This window comes from Pomacea canaliculata, linkage group LG4 (assembly GCF_003073045.1).
Source record: "Pomacea canaliculata isolate SZHN2017 linkage group LG4, ASM307304v1, whole genome shotgun sequence".
Lineage (NCBI taxonomy): Eukaryota > Metazoa > Mollusca > Gastropoda > Architaenioglossa > Ampullariidae > Pomacea > Pomacea canaliculata.
The window spans coordinates 17,147,623-17,162,577 of NC_037593.1; the positions used below are offsets into that span (position 1 = coordinate 17,147,623).

At 40.6% G+C, this 14,955-nt stretch overlaps 1 protein-coding gene across 3 annotated transcripts; it reads left to right on the plus strand.

Moving 5' to 3' along the window:
* Positions 1-303: 303 nt before the first annotated feature.
* LOC112561966 (hemicentin-1-like) lies at positions 304-13,357 on the plus strand. 3 transcript variants are annotated; one of them, XM_025234850.1, is made up of 12 exons: positions 304-497; positions 1,866-2,020; positions 2,820-2,928; positions 3,577-3,767; positions 4,252-4,437; positions 4,735-4,875; positions 5,285-5,384; positions 5,679-5,893; positions 6,369-6,521; positions 6,830-6,973; positions 7,363-7,689; positions 12,458-13,357. In XM_025234850.1, the coding sequence occupies exons 2-12, from the start codon at positions 1,957-1,959 to the stop codon at positions 12,586-12,588; spliced, it is 1,761 nt and encodes a 586-aa protein (XP_025090635.1). In that variant the 5' UTR covers positions 304-497; positions 1,866-1,956; the 3' UTR covers positions 12,589-13,357. The 3 variants fall into 3 exon arrangements, with proteins under 3 accessions (XP_025090635.1, XP_025090634.1, XP_025090636.1); XM_025234849.1 differs by having other exon boundaries at positions 1,873-2,020; XM_025234851.1 differs by lacking the exon at positions 12,458-13,357 and adding an exon at positions 11,978-11,995 and having other exon boundaries at positions 1,873-2,020; positions 7,363-7,729.
* The last annotated feature ends 1,598 nt before the right edge of the window (positions 13,358-14,955 follow it).

A 14,955-nucleotide genomic window follows, 5' to 3' on the forward strand; every position in this document is an offset into this window, starting at 1 on the left:
TTTCATCTTTTATTTCCAGATGTGCTGACAAGTTTAGTCTCTGGGTTTTGTCGTCGCCCACCAAATAGCGCAAGACTGGGTTTGTGTATTTGTGTAGCAGACATGACTGGACTGGAGACTGACAACAACACCGGATCTCGATATCCGCAAGATAGTGACCAATCCGGGACTGGCCTGGTCCTGGAAATGCTGAAACTTGAAGCACTGATGACAGACTTAATGCGCATCTGAAACAAGATCGGAAGTGGCGGCATCCGCTAATCGCACCGCAGTCTAGGTGCTGGTGGCGCAGAGAGAGAGAAGGCTTCCTGCGTTTGTGGCGTGGGGAGGGCAGGTCTCATTAGCTGCTTTGTGCATAATAAATATCAACAAGTTTCTTTACAGCTGATTTCAACTTCTTTATATTAGCAGACGAGGCGTTGGTTCGTTCAGAGGCATCGCTGTCCGATGTGTTTTGGCGTTCAGTTCTTGTTAACCACTTAACTCAGAGGCAACAGGTAAGTACGCTTATGTAAGTAACATATATATATATAACTCTATGTACACTGTTTTTGATTTGTAGGAAAGACCATTGTGATCATCTGTTTCGCTAAAAGCAAATATATCCTGGCTTTATCACAGGACTATTCGTTCCAGCATTCAATAATTACAAAGCCAGATAGGATTAGGTAAGCTGGAGTGAATTTTTAAAAATCTTTTCATCATCGTCTGCAGCTGGTTAAGAGCATTATTTTACTTGCGTCTTCGTTTCTTATCTTCTTGGCGAGGTCAACGTTCGCTTCAAAATGTAGGTACAAAAGACGATGACTCAAAGTTGAGGACGAAACCTAAGAATTGGCAGCAGCGAATCAGAAATTAGATGTATCAATTAAAAAGAAAATTAGTGTATTAATTTTTGGCAATGGAAGTTGCTAGATGTTTGGGTTTATGTGTGATCGCGGGAACGGTACAGTTGTTTGGATGTTGTGTAAAAGTCGATGAAATTGTGGAAGAGATCGTGCTGGATTTGCAGATATCTATCAGAATACGATAGAGTAAGCTCTGTTCAATGGCGTTCCTTTTGGGTCTGATGCCAGTTTGGTTTTGTTTGTTTGTTTAATTGTTTTTATTAGCTTCTCAGCAGTGGGGTTGATGCTATTCTGTTACTTTCATCACCACGTTGCTTGGGTGGGTGATCGTGCTTTGTAGTCTGAGAGATGTTCTCTCAAATTGCGAGTTGAAGATGAGTTTAGCTATGCTCCTTCCTGGTCTGAAGCCAGTCTGCTCGTCTGCTGGAGGTTTCTCCGCGGTGATGTTTATGGATTCTGAATAATTTTCAGCATCACTTTTCTTGGAATAGCTCAATAAAATGTGCTTTCATTGCATAAAAAGTAAGTGATGAATTTAAAAAAAAAAGTCGCAAGTATCCGTATAGTAACAATATTTTTTTAATACTTAATCGCAGCTTGATGCATTCTTTTCTCACACGTGCTGGATACTGTATATTTTTATAGTTCACATGTTTGATATGAGCACAATCTAATACTTTAATTGTTATGTACGTGCAATCATTTACAGACTGTAATGTTGTCCACGATAGACAAAAGTCACTAGCATACGTCATCATGTCACGTGACGGAGAAGGTGCCTGAGCTGAAGCAAAGGAAAACCTCCGGTGTGATTTCTCTTATTAAACACAACACCCTATACAACCTTCAACTTTTTACATATGAACAGACACGAAAATAGATGAGAACCAAAATGAGTATTCGCTGAGATTCGAAACAGTTTTATGTTTCCTTCACAAGGTAGCCGGTCGTTGTATACTCTTTCGTGGGATTTTCACGATTTTCTTCATTTGTTGATCAGTAAACATTCGTCTTCTGTGTACAGGGCGACACGGATGATCAATCTGTGACCTAACAGCAGGAAGAAGAGAGGCTAACCCTGAATATCTTAGTCCAAGCAAAGGGAAGGATGGCCTGGGTAGTTTCATTGTTTACTATTTTGAGTACACTAGCACTGTCAGGTGCTGATGAAAGTAAGTTGAATGTAAATATTTTAATACATTTACTTAGCTTGTATAGGTACCTAAGCAGACAAAGGCAGTGTGTCCTGAACTGAAAATCTGTAACCTTCTACTACAAGCACTTCAATCTACTTTCTAATACCTCTCAATAGAGACCTAGCATAATGACAAGCGACTGATGTGTCTTCTATTGATATCCATTTTTTTACTTTCTTGGAGAGAGATAATCCTTTTTTGAGATGAGGTCACAGGGCTTCTGCTAAGGCTAAATTCTTTGGGGTCCCAGGGACCCTTTCTTCAGATTTTTGAGGGGTCCCTGTTCTTCGCCCAAATTTGAAGGGGACCCCATTGACGAAAACTGAAGGGGTCCTCCGAACTTTTAATGCGTACTGTACGCAATTTTTTGCTTAAGCATAAGTCCTGTCAGATCGTTGTCAAATCTGGACCAGTTTTTGTTTGCCCTTTAACATTTGATTGATTATACGTCAATGGTTAATGTGTGTAGGTGATTTCTTCCATTGTCCATCCCAACAATCTAGCGAGCTAATTAACTTAAATCTATGAAAAGTGAGATGTCATAAGGCTGAGTTTTAGGAAAAGAATTTTAAAGTTCTGACACAAATATTAATGCTACTTAAACTGTTGTGATTGACAACTGTTACAGGCTATAGGGCTTCCATGTTTTGCATGCTGTTTTTGTTTCCAAGAAAATGCTATCGTAACTACATGTCTTTGCAGTTTAAACAAACTTCAGTAATTCTATAGTCTTCTTGACATTTGAAAAGCCAGAGACTTATCTGTCTGTCACCAGTACGAGTTCCCCCATCTATTGTGTCACCAGTAGAGCCACAGCAGCTACTTTACTTACAAAATGATAGGGTGGAAGTGAACTGTAGTGCCACTGGACAACCAGCTCCTACGTGAGTATTCGTTGATAATATTTGACAATGTGACCATACAATTTTTTTTAGCCACAAAACAAATACCTTTTTTGGTGTTGACATCTTTATAGAATAAATAAGAACTCAGCTTTTTATAGTTGGTTGGCTGTGTTTTACTACAAAATATTTATTCCGGGAGACTTCCTAGTCCGTTGGTTAGGGCTCTAAACTGTGGAGCAGAAGTTTGACGGTTTGAGGCCTGCTCTGGTCTGTGTGGTCCCCACTGTCCACTCAACAGCTGCTAAAGACTAAAAGACACCGGATTCCGTAGGGAAGGCACAGGAAGTAGAGCGAGAGTTGGGATCTTTCTGTTGTAAGTCTTGCTTTAGACACTGTGAACCACTACGTTCCCCGTCTAATGTAATGTCTTGCTTCTTGACTTTACATTTTGTTCTCTCATCCACCATCGTTTTGTCTTTTGCGAGGGAAAGGATCGTGTTAGCAGGTTTTCTACAGATTCGCTCGAACTGATATTTTGAAAATAAGATAATAGAAATTTTAAAGTAAATTATCTTTCTTGCATGCTGTGCGTGATAGTGTCGTTACTTTAAAGTAAACAGTTGTAAAGCAAAATGTTTTAGCCGGGCCTTTAGTAGATTATGCTTGTTACAATGGGTGTTTTTGCAGATACAAGTGGCTGTGGAACGGGAACGATATAAACAGTGACTATATCACCTTCAGTGCAACAACAGGAATCCTGACAATGACCAGTCTCACTACAAGAGAAGAAGGCTTGTTTGTGTGTTATGCCAAGACAACCTTTTCTAATGCGATGACAGCCACTGCTGTTTCTGCAGCAGTAGAAATCCGAGTAGCCCGTAAGTACAGCTGAAAGATACCTCAGAATGAAAAATCATGTTAATACTTATTATTCAGGGCGATTTGGCGATAGGTACAACAACTGGGTGAGAAGCAAGACAGAAAGAGGCATCAGAGGAAAGCACAAGATTGTCACGCGCAATGCTCAGGTCAAGAGTGAGGTCAAAGCAGGACGAAGACATTTACAGGCTCATCACCGTGGGGCAACCACACAAAGCCATGTTCAAATCACGATTTTAAATAACAGGATAGACTTTGTTGTGCACCGACTGAGATTTAAACAAGCAAATAGTGAAGCAGCTAGGATGTAAACCACACAATGTTATTCATTATACTCTCGGTCACTTATAAACTTTTAAGTGTTTCTTTTCTTTATCATTCCAACCTTTTTTCATCTTAGTTGTGTTAAAGTTTTTAAATTCATCACATGAAAATTGATTGAAACTCATGGTTATGACATAATGTTTGTATTGTTTTATCTAGGTGTAGAAGATTTTATAAAAAGACCTCTTGCGGCGTACACTGGTACTGAAGGAAACTATGTAACCATTCCTTGTGACAAAGATCTTCCTAAGTATTATGGAGCCATCACTTTCAAGTTGTACACAGCTCGCAGTACAAGAAATGAGGAGGTTTTAACAGATGAACGCAAGTTCATTGATCAAAGAGGTAAATATGCTTTTCCCATTGCTATTGTCACTTACAAAAAAAAGGTATTGGCTATTGCCGTGAATAGCTCTGGGCTTTGCCATTGGTGTATGTGTAGCCATGCAATCGTCATGTGAAATACTATGCCAGAAAAATGTCAACGTATATATTCTGGTTCGCTGTTTATATATTTTGATAGATGTGTAGAGGGCCGGTAGTCCGGCGCTTGTTAGGTTTTTTCGTATGCATCAGCACTTCCTGCAAAAACCTAACAAGCGCCGGACTACCGGCCCTCTACACATGGCCTATATTTTTCAGGCAATTTGCACTTTTCATATGTACTCAAGTCAGATGAGAGGGTTGGAAACACTACATACAAATGCGCAATCAGCAGTACTCCGACTAATGTCATCAGACTTGGCAACGAGAACACCCTGACTGTCAGAAGCACTGGACATAGTAAGATAATGTCTTTTGTTGACTGTTGTCCTTATGACCTAATATCCCACCGGTATCTTTCTAGCTCACTGGCGAGTTCTTTCACAAAGCAGTCAGACCAGTTGTTCTTGGTTAGAGTGAAGACATGCAGGGGAAGGTCTATATCTGTGCTGCCTTCCACCACTTAACATTATTGCTGCGTGGAGGTGCATTGCTAGACTGTAGCACAAATATCTTTTTATTATTAGTATTTGGTGGAGGACAAATAAGCAAGGATATGATCTTCATAATATTACCCGATTAAGTTAGTTAAAGGCTTTATGCCTTTCTGAGACCAAACCTAAATCAGTGCATAAAATCATACAACAGAATACACAATTTTGTTAATAATGATCAAAATTATTTAAAGACAAAAAATCATTTTTTTCAGTTGCAAATTCAGCACCGAAGCTTCAGTATAAGACCTCTGGCTCATTCCTCACTGTGGAAATTGGAATAAATGCCACACTACAGTGTGTCTTCAGCGGATAGTGAGTTTAAAAAAAAAAGAAAAAAAGCAAACAGTATTTTTCTTCACTGTAACATCAGAATAATAATTGTAGAAAACAGAATTGCATGATGATATTCACATCCTTAGAATTCATCCAGATATTAAAAGACACCGGTGATAGAAATTGTTTTAGACTGATGTCTAAATCTTACATTTTTATGTAGCATCTTTTTTTCAGTACGCACTGATGAAAACATTAATGATTTACAGAGATTGGAAGAATGACAGAACGCTTAAGTCAAATGCCTAATTTTTTTTTCTTTCTGCACTTAAGCATCGCAAGCAGCATCCCATCAGAGACAGTACCCAGAGTCACGTGGTATGATCAGGATGGACGAGCCATCACACAAGGAGGTCGCTATAATATTACCTCAAATGGCAAAACTCTTACGATCATGAATGTGACAGAAGATGATGAGAAGATCTACCACTGCAGAGGAACGAATTCAATGGGTACTGCTGAAGGAAACCTGACTCTCAATGTCACATGTAAGTTAATTGTAAGTTAATGTCAGGATGACATTAAGTTAAATATAAATTGTTCTGAGTGATTTTGAACAAACTTTTGATAAGATTTCAGTTCAATTGCATCTAATTCCCGAGAAAACTTTCTTGCCAATGATGTTTTACCATTCGTTCTTTCAAAGGCATTGCCTGTTATTGTTTGAAAAGGTTTCTTTCCAAAAGTCTAAAAGTATGTGAATAAGATGTGTTGCATTTGTGTGAAGCTACTTTCCTAAATACCTAAAAATAGTAAAGATGTAAATTGTTAAATAATGATAAAGGTTTTCAGATGAACATTTTAGCCTATCTATGAGATTTGTAGTTTTACAATGTGTGAAGTTCAGGAAAGAAAAAAGGATGATAAAGTAATGTGCTTGGAGGCTGACTCGATCAGTAGCTCGGGCTTTTAAATTAAACCTATCAGATGGGTCTTTATTATTGTCATTTCACATGCCTACAGCACGTCCCATTTGGGTAAAACCTTTGAAGTCAACGACCGTTGTACAAGGAAAAGATGCAGTGCTTTCCTGTGTCACCCGGTCTGCAAAAGGTGAACTGAGTCCCAGTCAGCCAAAGTGGGCCCTGAATACAGATCAGTTTGGCTCCTTCTATGGTAAGGGAGGTTTGATTGTCTGGTGTGGCAAGTCTGACATTCAAATGATTTGACAAAAATAGTATGAGTGATCCATATACTACTTACAAGTGGGTGGATGTAGTATGAACTCAAGTACATTCTGTTAACTCTATAATAATGATCATGAGGAGAAGCTGAGAAAGAAAGACAACTTCTGTGAGCAGTTGTTTTGACTAGTAGTTGGGTTTTTTTTCCAATCATAAGAAGGTACAAGATGATTTTGGTCTTACTTCATTTCTGAACCCTCTAGAGGGGTATATTATGTCTTTATCCACTACTTGTTTCAGATTACAACAAGTACCAGTTCAGTGCTGACAAGACCACACTGACAGTCAAGTCTGTTAACAAGGATACAGACATCGCCTGTTTCCAGTGCACTGTGGCTAACAGTGTTGGCGTGGTTCATGGTGATGGTTGTGTCAATGTTATAAGTGAGTGGTTTCGTTTCTTGGAGTTTTACATTTTAATGAAGACAGTAAGATCTCAAGTGCAAGGCTTTAGACATCCATGTATTCCACAGATTATTAATATTCCTGTACTTTGGCTTGTAACTCTCTTCACAATTTTACATTACATACAGGCATCTGACATGTGCCTCATCTACTTCGTCCCCGATAGAGTGAACATTATAAACCAAAATAGATGGTAGTGGTGGAGATTGAAGCCTGTCATTAAGGTCGAATTTCCTCACCCTCTGAAACCATGCATCATCTGCACAAGGTTCATACTGGGCTGTCTTTTTCCTTTTTGCTTTAATTTATTTATATATATATTTTTTTTGGTAGTTTGTAGTAACTTTTGTTGCGGTTGTCTTTGCCAGCGCCGATTGAGCTCAAAGTAAAACCATCAGCTGAACAGTCAGTCAATAAGGGAGATGTGGTGGACCTGACTGTAGAGGCCTCCACAGACCCACTCTATGCACCTAACATGACTTACTCCTGGATCTTCAAAAATGTGACTTACACTGGTGACAAGGCTCCACCTTACGTGACCTATGACCTTGTCAACAAGAGGGCTTACATCAACACCTCGGGGCTCACTGATGAGGAGTTCAAGAGCATTGGTGGCATTTACCGCAGGGTTATCTCCCATCCAGTGGAGACGGTTTATGTTGATGTCAGTGTTGAGACAGAACATGTACCTGTAGGTAGGGAGAAACATGTTCAATGGTATTTTGCCTGATAAAAGTATGTCACGGACCATCCGCAGACATGCGCATTCTTTCCAAAAACCAATATAAGATCGCTTAAGGGTGGGCGTCCCTCCTTAGAGGCACCAATAATTATTAGAACCAAACAAGTTTACAAGAAGACAAAATATGCACAGTAATCCACAGTCAATAATAATACACTCCATCACGTTCACACCATCAAAGTTTACCAAGTCACTGCCGGAATCCACACGGCACCAATTTAAAGTAACAATAATAACACACCATCAAAGTTTAACATGTCACTCAGCCGGAATCCACACGGCATCAAATGAAGAATTACCATAATAACACACCAACAAAGTTCAACATGTTAATAACCGTTTAGTCCCTGCAGCTCTCCAGTCCAGTCTCTTTTAGTCCACTTAAATCCTTTCTTCTACAGTTCAATAAATGATAAAAGAGTGTTTTTACCATACCGATAAGTTACTGTCAGGCGGGGTAAAACAATATGCAGCTGGGATAAAACTAAGAGGGAAACCATCCCTCCTCCGGCGGTTAGTTTCAGCTGACCAGGGACCCTCCCTGGTGGTGGTCGGTACGTCCGCGTAAGGAAGCCCCCTCCTTACTCCGAGTCCACTGCTCCAGCTCGCCCACGTCAGTGTGCAGTTTCTTGGCCCCCAAGAATGTGCACGGCCGGTTGCTCTCACCACAGAGCTCCCACGGCGATGATTTAGTTTCAGATGACCAGGCACCCTCCCTGGTGGTGGTCGGTACGTCCGCGTAAGGAAGGGCAGGGTAGCCCTCTCCTTACTCCGTCGGTGTGCAGTTTCTTGGCCCCCAAGACTTTTGCACGGCCGGATACTCTCACCAAAGAGCTCCACGGCGATGACGCGGACTACAGAAACACGATGTACATCCACAGTAGTACATCTGCACTAGTACATCTCCCGTAATACAGCCACTGTATCACATCCCCAGAGATGGTACTACCACAAAGTAGATCCCCCGTAATACATACACAGTATCACGTCCACAGAGATCGTCCAGTCGGTGAATTAAAACCACAAATCCACCAAACTATCATCAGCCGCCCCCTGGCCACTCATGGTCGGGCTTAAATATAACCACCCCAGTCCCTCTAGACCAGGTGTCAGCACTGCCTGTCCCGCACGTGGTCTTCCCTGAATTGCGTCGCAAGCATTTTCTAAAAACAAACTGTCAACACCGGATGTCAACCTTCCCCCATCCCCTCTTGCCCCCTCTACTACGCAGTTGTCCGTTACATTTCCTCCCCTCCTGAAAAAAAGAACGGAAAACTCAATTTAACAGTTTTTCTTTCTTTTACGTCTACGGAATAAATTGGTCCCACTCCACCCGGGACAAATTTAGATATCGCCAGTATCGTCTACTACAGGAGTAGATATTTCCGCTTTACCTTTCCATCTAACCTGAGGGCATTCACGGGCAAAATGTCCAACTTCATTACAAGCAAAGCAAGTGAGGTCTCTCTTAAATCTTTGCCATACCTCATCTCCTTGCTTTCTCGGTCCACTACTTCCATTGGGATAGGCTCTGTTAGGACTAGAATTACGAGAACTAGTCGGCCTATTAGGAAGCCTAGATTTGGGTGACTGAGGACGCCAATTCACCCCGGTGTTAACAACCCGATACGTCTCGGCTCTCCTCGCCATACTTTTGTTGGCATGCGCCTGCCTGTACTTCTCTGCACTTGCTATCATCTCGGCTGCGGACTTAAATTCACGTTCTTGCAGGAAGACAGCTAATTCCTTCGCTACGCTCTGGAGAATCTGTTCTCGTAACATGAGGTCCAAAAGACCCTCATATGTTTTGTCTGCCTCGGCTAAAGTTATCCAACGGTTTGCTAAACCGGACAACCTAGAGAAAAATGCCGCCATTGATTCCTGCGGTTCGGGTCGGATGGATCTAAATCGTTCCCGAAATCCCTCCGCGGTACACTGGTACTTTTGAAGTAATTCCCGCTTGAGTGTTTCATAATCAACTACCCCACTTGCACAAAGTGCATGATACAGGGTTAAAGCCTCACCCTGTAAAAGAGCTGACATAAGCAAAGGCCATCGCGGCTCCTCCCACCTAAGAGCAGTTGCATGCGCTTCAAACTAAAGATGAAAGAGTCTATATCATCTTATCCTCACGAAAGATTGGAAGTTTGGGTAGGTTACCACGCGGACCCCCCGTGGATTGAGCTACTTCCCCTTCTGTCCTGCTTTCTGCTTGTAGCCTAAGTCTTTCTAACTCAAACTCCCTTTCTCTCTCTTTTTCCCTTTCTTCTCTTTCTCTCTCTCTTTCCCTATCTTCTCTTTCTCTCTCTTTGTCCCTTTCCTCTCTTTCCTTTTGTTCCCTTTCTCTTTCTTTTTATCTATCAAAACGTTCTATACACTGTTGGACGTACTTTTCCAGGTCGCTATCAGTATAGCCAAATTTCTGTCCCTGGGCTATAAAACTGTCTACGTCCGGTATCTCCATGTTTTCTCAAGAAAAATTTACAAAAATGTACACTACAAAAACAATACAAAAATGGTCAAAAAATAATCACCAATAATAAGAATAACAAAAATAATATCTTTGCAGTTTTCCCAAAAATAAAACTTATTACAATGGTATCACAAAATTAATTCGCAGTAAACGTTAATGTCTTAAAATAACAACTAAAAGAACATAATGCTAAGTCCAAACATGAACAGTAGCATTCAGATCAATTTACAACTTAAACGTGTCTAATTCAAAAAGGAACGCCCACACAACAAATAACACACACAATTAAAGATTCTAGGTTACAATTATTAGAGCTGGGAAAAATAGACACATTTAACAGCAAGACCAGTCCTAATTGCCCTCTCTGTCGGCAGAACTATACACGCCGGCAGACCCGTGTAATCGGAGACGGGAACAAAACAAAGCACGAGATGCTGGTAAAAACTCTTTCAACAACTGAGTGTAAACTCGCCCTCGCCTCGTACAGCCTCACCCTAAAGCGATCACGTCGGGGTCACCAATATGTCACGGACCATCCGCAGACATGCGCATTCTTTCCAAAAACCAATATAAGATCGCTTAAGGGTGGCGTCCCTCCTTAAGGCACCAATAATTATTAGAACCAAACAAGTTTACAAGAAGACAAAATAGCACAGTAATCCACAGTCAATAATAATACACTCCATCACGTTCACACCATCAAAGTTTACCAAGTCACTGCCGGAATCCACACGGCACCAATTTAAAGTAACAATAATAACACACCATCAAAGTTTAACATGTCACTCAGCCGGAATCCACACGGCATCAAATGAAGAATTACCATAATAACACACCAACAAAGTTCAACATGTTAATAACCGTTTAGTCCCTGCAGCTCTCCAGTCCAGTCTCTTTTAGTCCACTTAAATCCTTTCTTCTACAGTTCAATAAATGATAAAAGAGTGTTTTTACCATACCGATAAGTTACTGTCAGGCGGGGTAAAACAATATGCAGCTGGGATAAAACTAAGAGGGAAACCATCCCTCCTCCGGCGGTTAGTTTCAGCTGACCAGGGACCCTCCCTGGTGGTGGTCGGTACGTCCGCGTAAGGAAGCCCCCTCCTACTCCGAGTCCACTGCTCCAGCTCGCCCACGTCAGTGTGCAGTTTCTTGGCCCCCAAGAATGTGCACGGCCGGTTGCTCTCACCACAGAGCTCCCACGGCGATGATTTAGTTTCAGATGACCAGGCACCCTCCCTGGTGGTGGTCGGTACGTCCGCGTAAGGAAGGGCAGGGTAGCCCTCTCCTTACTCCGTCGGTGTGCAGTTTCTTGGCCCCCAAGACTTTGCACGGCCGGATACTCTCACCAAAGAGCTCCCACGGCGATGACGCGGACTACAGAAACACGATGTACATCCACAGTAGTACATCTGCACTAGTACATCTCCCGTAATACAGCCACTGTATCACATCCCCAGAGATGGTACTACCACAAAGTAGATCCCCCGTAATACATACACAGTATCACGTCCACAGAGATCGTCCAGTCGGTGAATTAAAACCACAAATCCACCAAACTATCATCAGCCGCCCCCTGGCCACTCATGGTCGGGCTTAAATATAACCACCCCAGTCCCTCTAGACCAGGTGTCAGCACTGCCTGTCCCGCACGTGGTCTTCCCTGAATTGCGTCGCAAGCATTTTCTAAAAACAAACTGTCAACACCGGATGTCAACCTTCCCCCATCCCCTCTTGCCCCCTCTACTACGCAGTTGTCCGTTACAAAGTAACTGTTTATTTTACTTAAAAAAGTAATTTTTGTGTCATTGCATACCATTATTGTGCTGCTCAGAATACAGTAACTAGAAAAGTCCATCTCCTCTATATCAGCATAGCTATTTGCCATCACTTTCAGATCAATGTGTCCCCAGCTCCTTACTTACTGTGAAATGTAAAAGGTAATAATCAAATAAATTATTATAATTTGCACATGTATGCATGTAAAAAGGCATGTGCACACACATCCCCTCCCTCACACACAGAGTAGGTAACCTTAGTTTGTCGATTTTTATTTGCTTTTTAATTGACTGGGCTTGAGTCAAAGTGATTACACTGAGACCAAGTTCCTAAAGAAACTGGCTACTTTTACTAAATGATGACTAACAATTCTCCCAACATGATAGCAAATAAAAGGCCTAATTCTTGAAAACCTTTTGCCTGACGTACATATAACAATATTAATTATTTGTTTCTGTGAAATTTCCAGTGATCCCATGTACAAAGGACACACCCTGTACAACCAGCCATGCCCAGGTTGCAAGTAACAGCATAGAAAATTTGCTGTCAATACTTCTCACAACCATGCTATATTACTTTATTTGTTATTGTAAATATTAAGACATTTTTCTTTGCTCTCTCTTCACATACATAAAGAGGCTTGATGATTATACATCCTACTCTAGAAGATGTGTCAGCATAGCCATCAAGTGCTGATCTATTCGGTGACCATAAACTTTAACTTGGCATTTGTTACCCAAGGTTTCTAGATTTTTCTAGTTTTTGCCTACAAGGGACAAGAAGAATTGAACTTTATTAAGTAAATAAATTCATCTTAACAGATATGCCTATAACTCTATAACTGCCAAAGACATATTTTAGCCTTTAGAAATTTCAATCTTTTGAAAAATCCATTGATTTTCATTTCACAGCAGTCTATGTGTTAGCTATTCATATTTTGAGTATTAATTTTATTAATGCATTACTGTGTATGTACTAAGTGTACACAAGTATAACTCCAAGAAGTTGTTCATGTGGTGCTATTGGTACCACGAAAGATATGAATACTCTGTACTGTCTGTTCATTTTCTCCAGAATTCCTTTTTGTTTCGTAGATTTCTTGATAGCTGCATTTTCTGTACATTATTTTCCCTGGTGTAAAGAAGAATTGAATTGTATCAATATAATGTAATAAAAATAAAATGTTCACACTATTTTATTACACAATTTCATGTTAATAATTTTTACATCTGCACTGTTACATCTTATTAATTTCAGCGCAGTACTTCAATACTGAATGCATGTACAATCAGATTTTGTAAGATTCACAGTTCATAAATCAGAAAAATTTGGTGATGAATTAAAAGTTATTAAACGTTTATTAGTTTTATTTGTGATTTTGTTCATATTGTTTTCTGAAAGTCTTGTAAGAGATGACCCTTTCTTGCAAAGTCTCTGCAGGACTTGCAGTTCTATGCCAAACTGCTTGAGGATTTTATTAACATAAATGTCCCCATCTCTGCCAAAGAATGTATAGATGTTGCAGAAAAGTAGAAGTCTAATGATGACACAGTGATGGCTGTTTTTCAAAACTACCCACGATTAAATCTCTGGTACACTTTGTGATAGGCCACATCATCCAGCCATTCTACGTGCATGTGTTCTTGAAATAACGGCGAAAGTCACGAAGGAAATATTAACTGCAGTCTTATTACTCGAATATAGAGATAACAGTAAGCCATCTTCTTACTCTGCAGAATACAGACCAGCTCGCACCAATTTAATCTTCTTAATCGCTTAAACCCGAATAAGCCTCTCTAGAAACTGGATGTGCCTTGTACAGATGCTCGAATGGTATGTCTGTAACATATGTAAACAGTTTTGCAATATTCCGAATACATCGTACAGAGTTATTTATAGCTTCAGAATGGACACATATTTACTTAGGTCACCGAGTCCACTCATATCATGTGTAACAATAGTGAGACAGCTGATGTGAAAAATCAACAACATAAATTCCTAAAGGCTAGCCTGATTCAAACATTAAATTAAAGTCAGACGGTAACTCAGACACAAAGATAAACATTTGAAAGGGTCCAGCGGGCTGCCGTATCAATGGCTACCATATATAATGTACATGTTTCCTGTATCTTATTGTCTTATTCTCATTGTCTCTCTGTTCCTTTCACACAAAGGTTGGCACGGGGTCTTCTTGGATTTAGAACTGTTTGTATTGACGTGTAATTCATTATATCGTATCAAGATGTATTGCTAATATTTTGAATACTGGGATGAAAAATACCTATTGATGCATGATAGTTACATTTTATAGTCTCTGAATGCTAGATCGTTTGGTGAACAAACAGCAGTTCATTAAAAAAAAAATAAATAAAATTCGATGCCGACTGATAAGTGACTCGTGCGGCTTCATGTGCCTAAGCACCTCGATCGAGTCCGCCTTTGTTGGTGGAATAAGGGGCTCTGTAAATATTTACAATTCTTGTTAGTGTCGGGTGGCAGTGAAAACTTGTAATCAGATAGTGAATTGAACATGACGAAACCCACAATCTAAACTATTCACAGTCGATCACACACACATTGGTGTAGGCGCTCCAGTCGGGCCTATTCTGTGTCCCTTACCGTAGGTCCCCTTACTGGCAGCCTGTCCACTCTTTGAAGTTAGTCAACCACCACTTCCTCTGTTTGCCGTGTTAACGTCCTCCTTCAACTCATCCCTTGAGGACCGTTTTCATCAACATGTCGTGTCGAGAGACATACCCGACTTAAACCATCATCATGGTGGCAAGCATAGACACCTGGAGATCGATGAGGATGATGACCAGACTGCTAACGAATTCGTTTGACTTTTGTTCCTTGCAAGAGATAAGATATAGAGCAGTCTCCGTAGGCACTAGAGTACCTGGATCATTCTCTCCATGCTCGTAGCGCTTTATATAAATCATACATAGACTAAATCATCAACAGCCA

Bases quoted from the DNA above. Each gene is read 5' to 3' on its own strand.
- LOC112561966 (XM_025234850.1), top strand. From the start codon at position 1,957: ATGGCCTGGGTAGTTTCATTGTTTACTATTTTGAGTACACTAGCACTG. The intron at 2,021-2,819 runs GTAAGTTGAATG...GTCTGTCACCAG, and splicing joins ACTGTCAGGTGCTGATGAAA to TACGAGTTCCCCCATCTATT. The intron at 3,768-4,251 runs GTAAGTACAGCT...TGTTTTATCTAG, and splicing joins AGTAGAAATCCGAGTAGCCC to GTGTAGAAGATTTTATAAAA.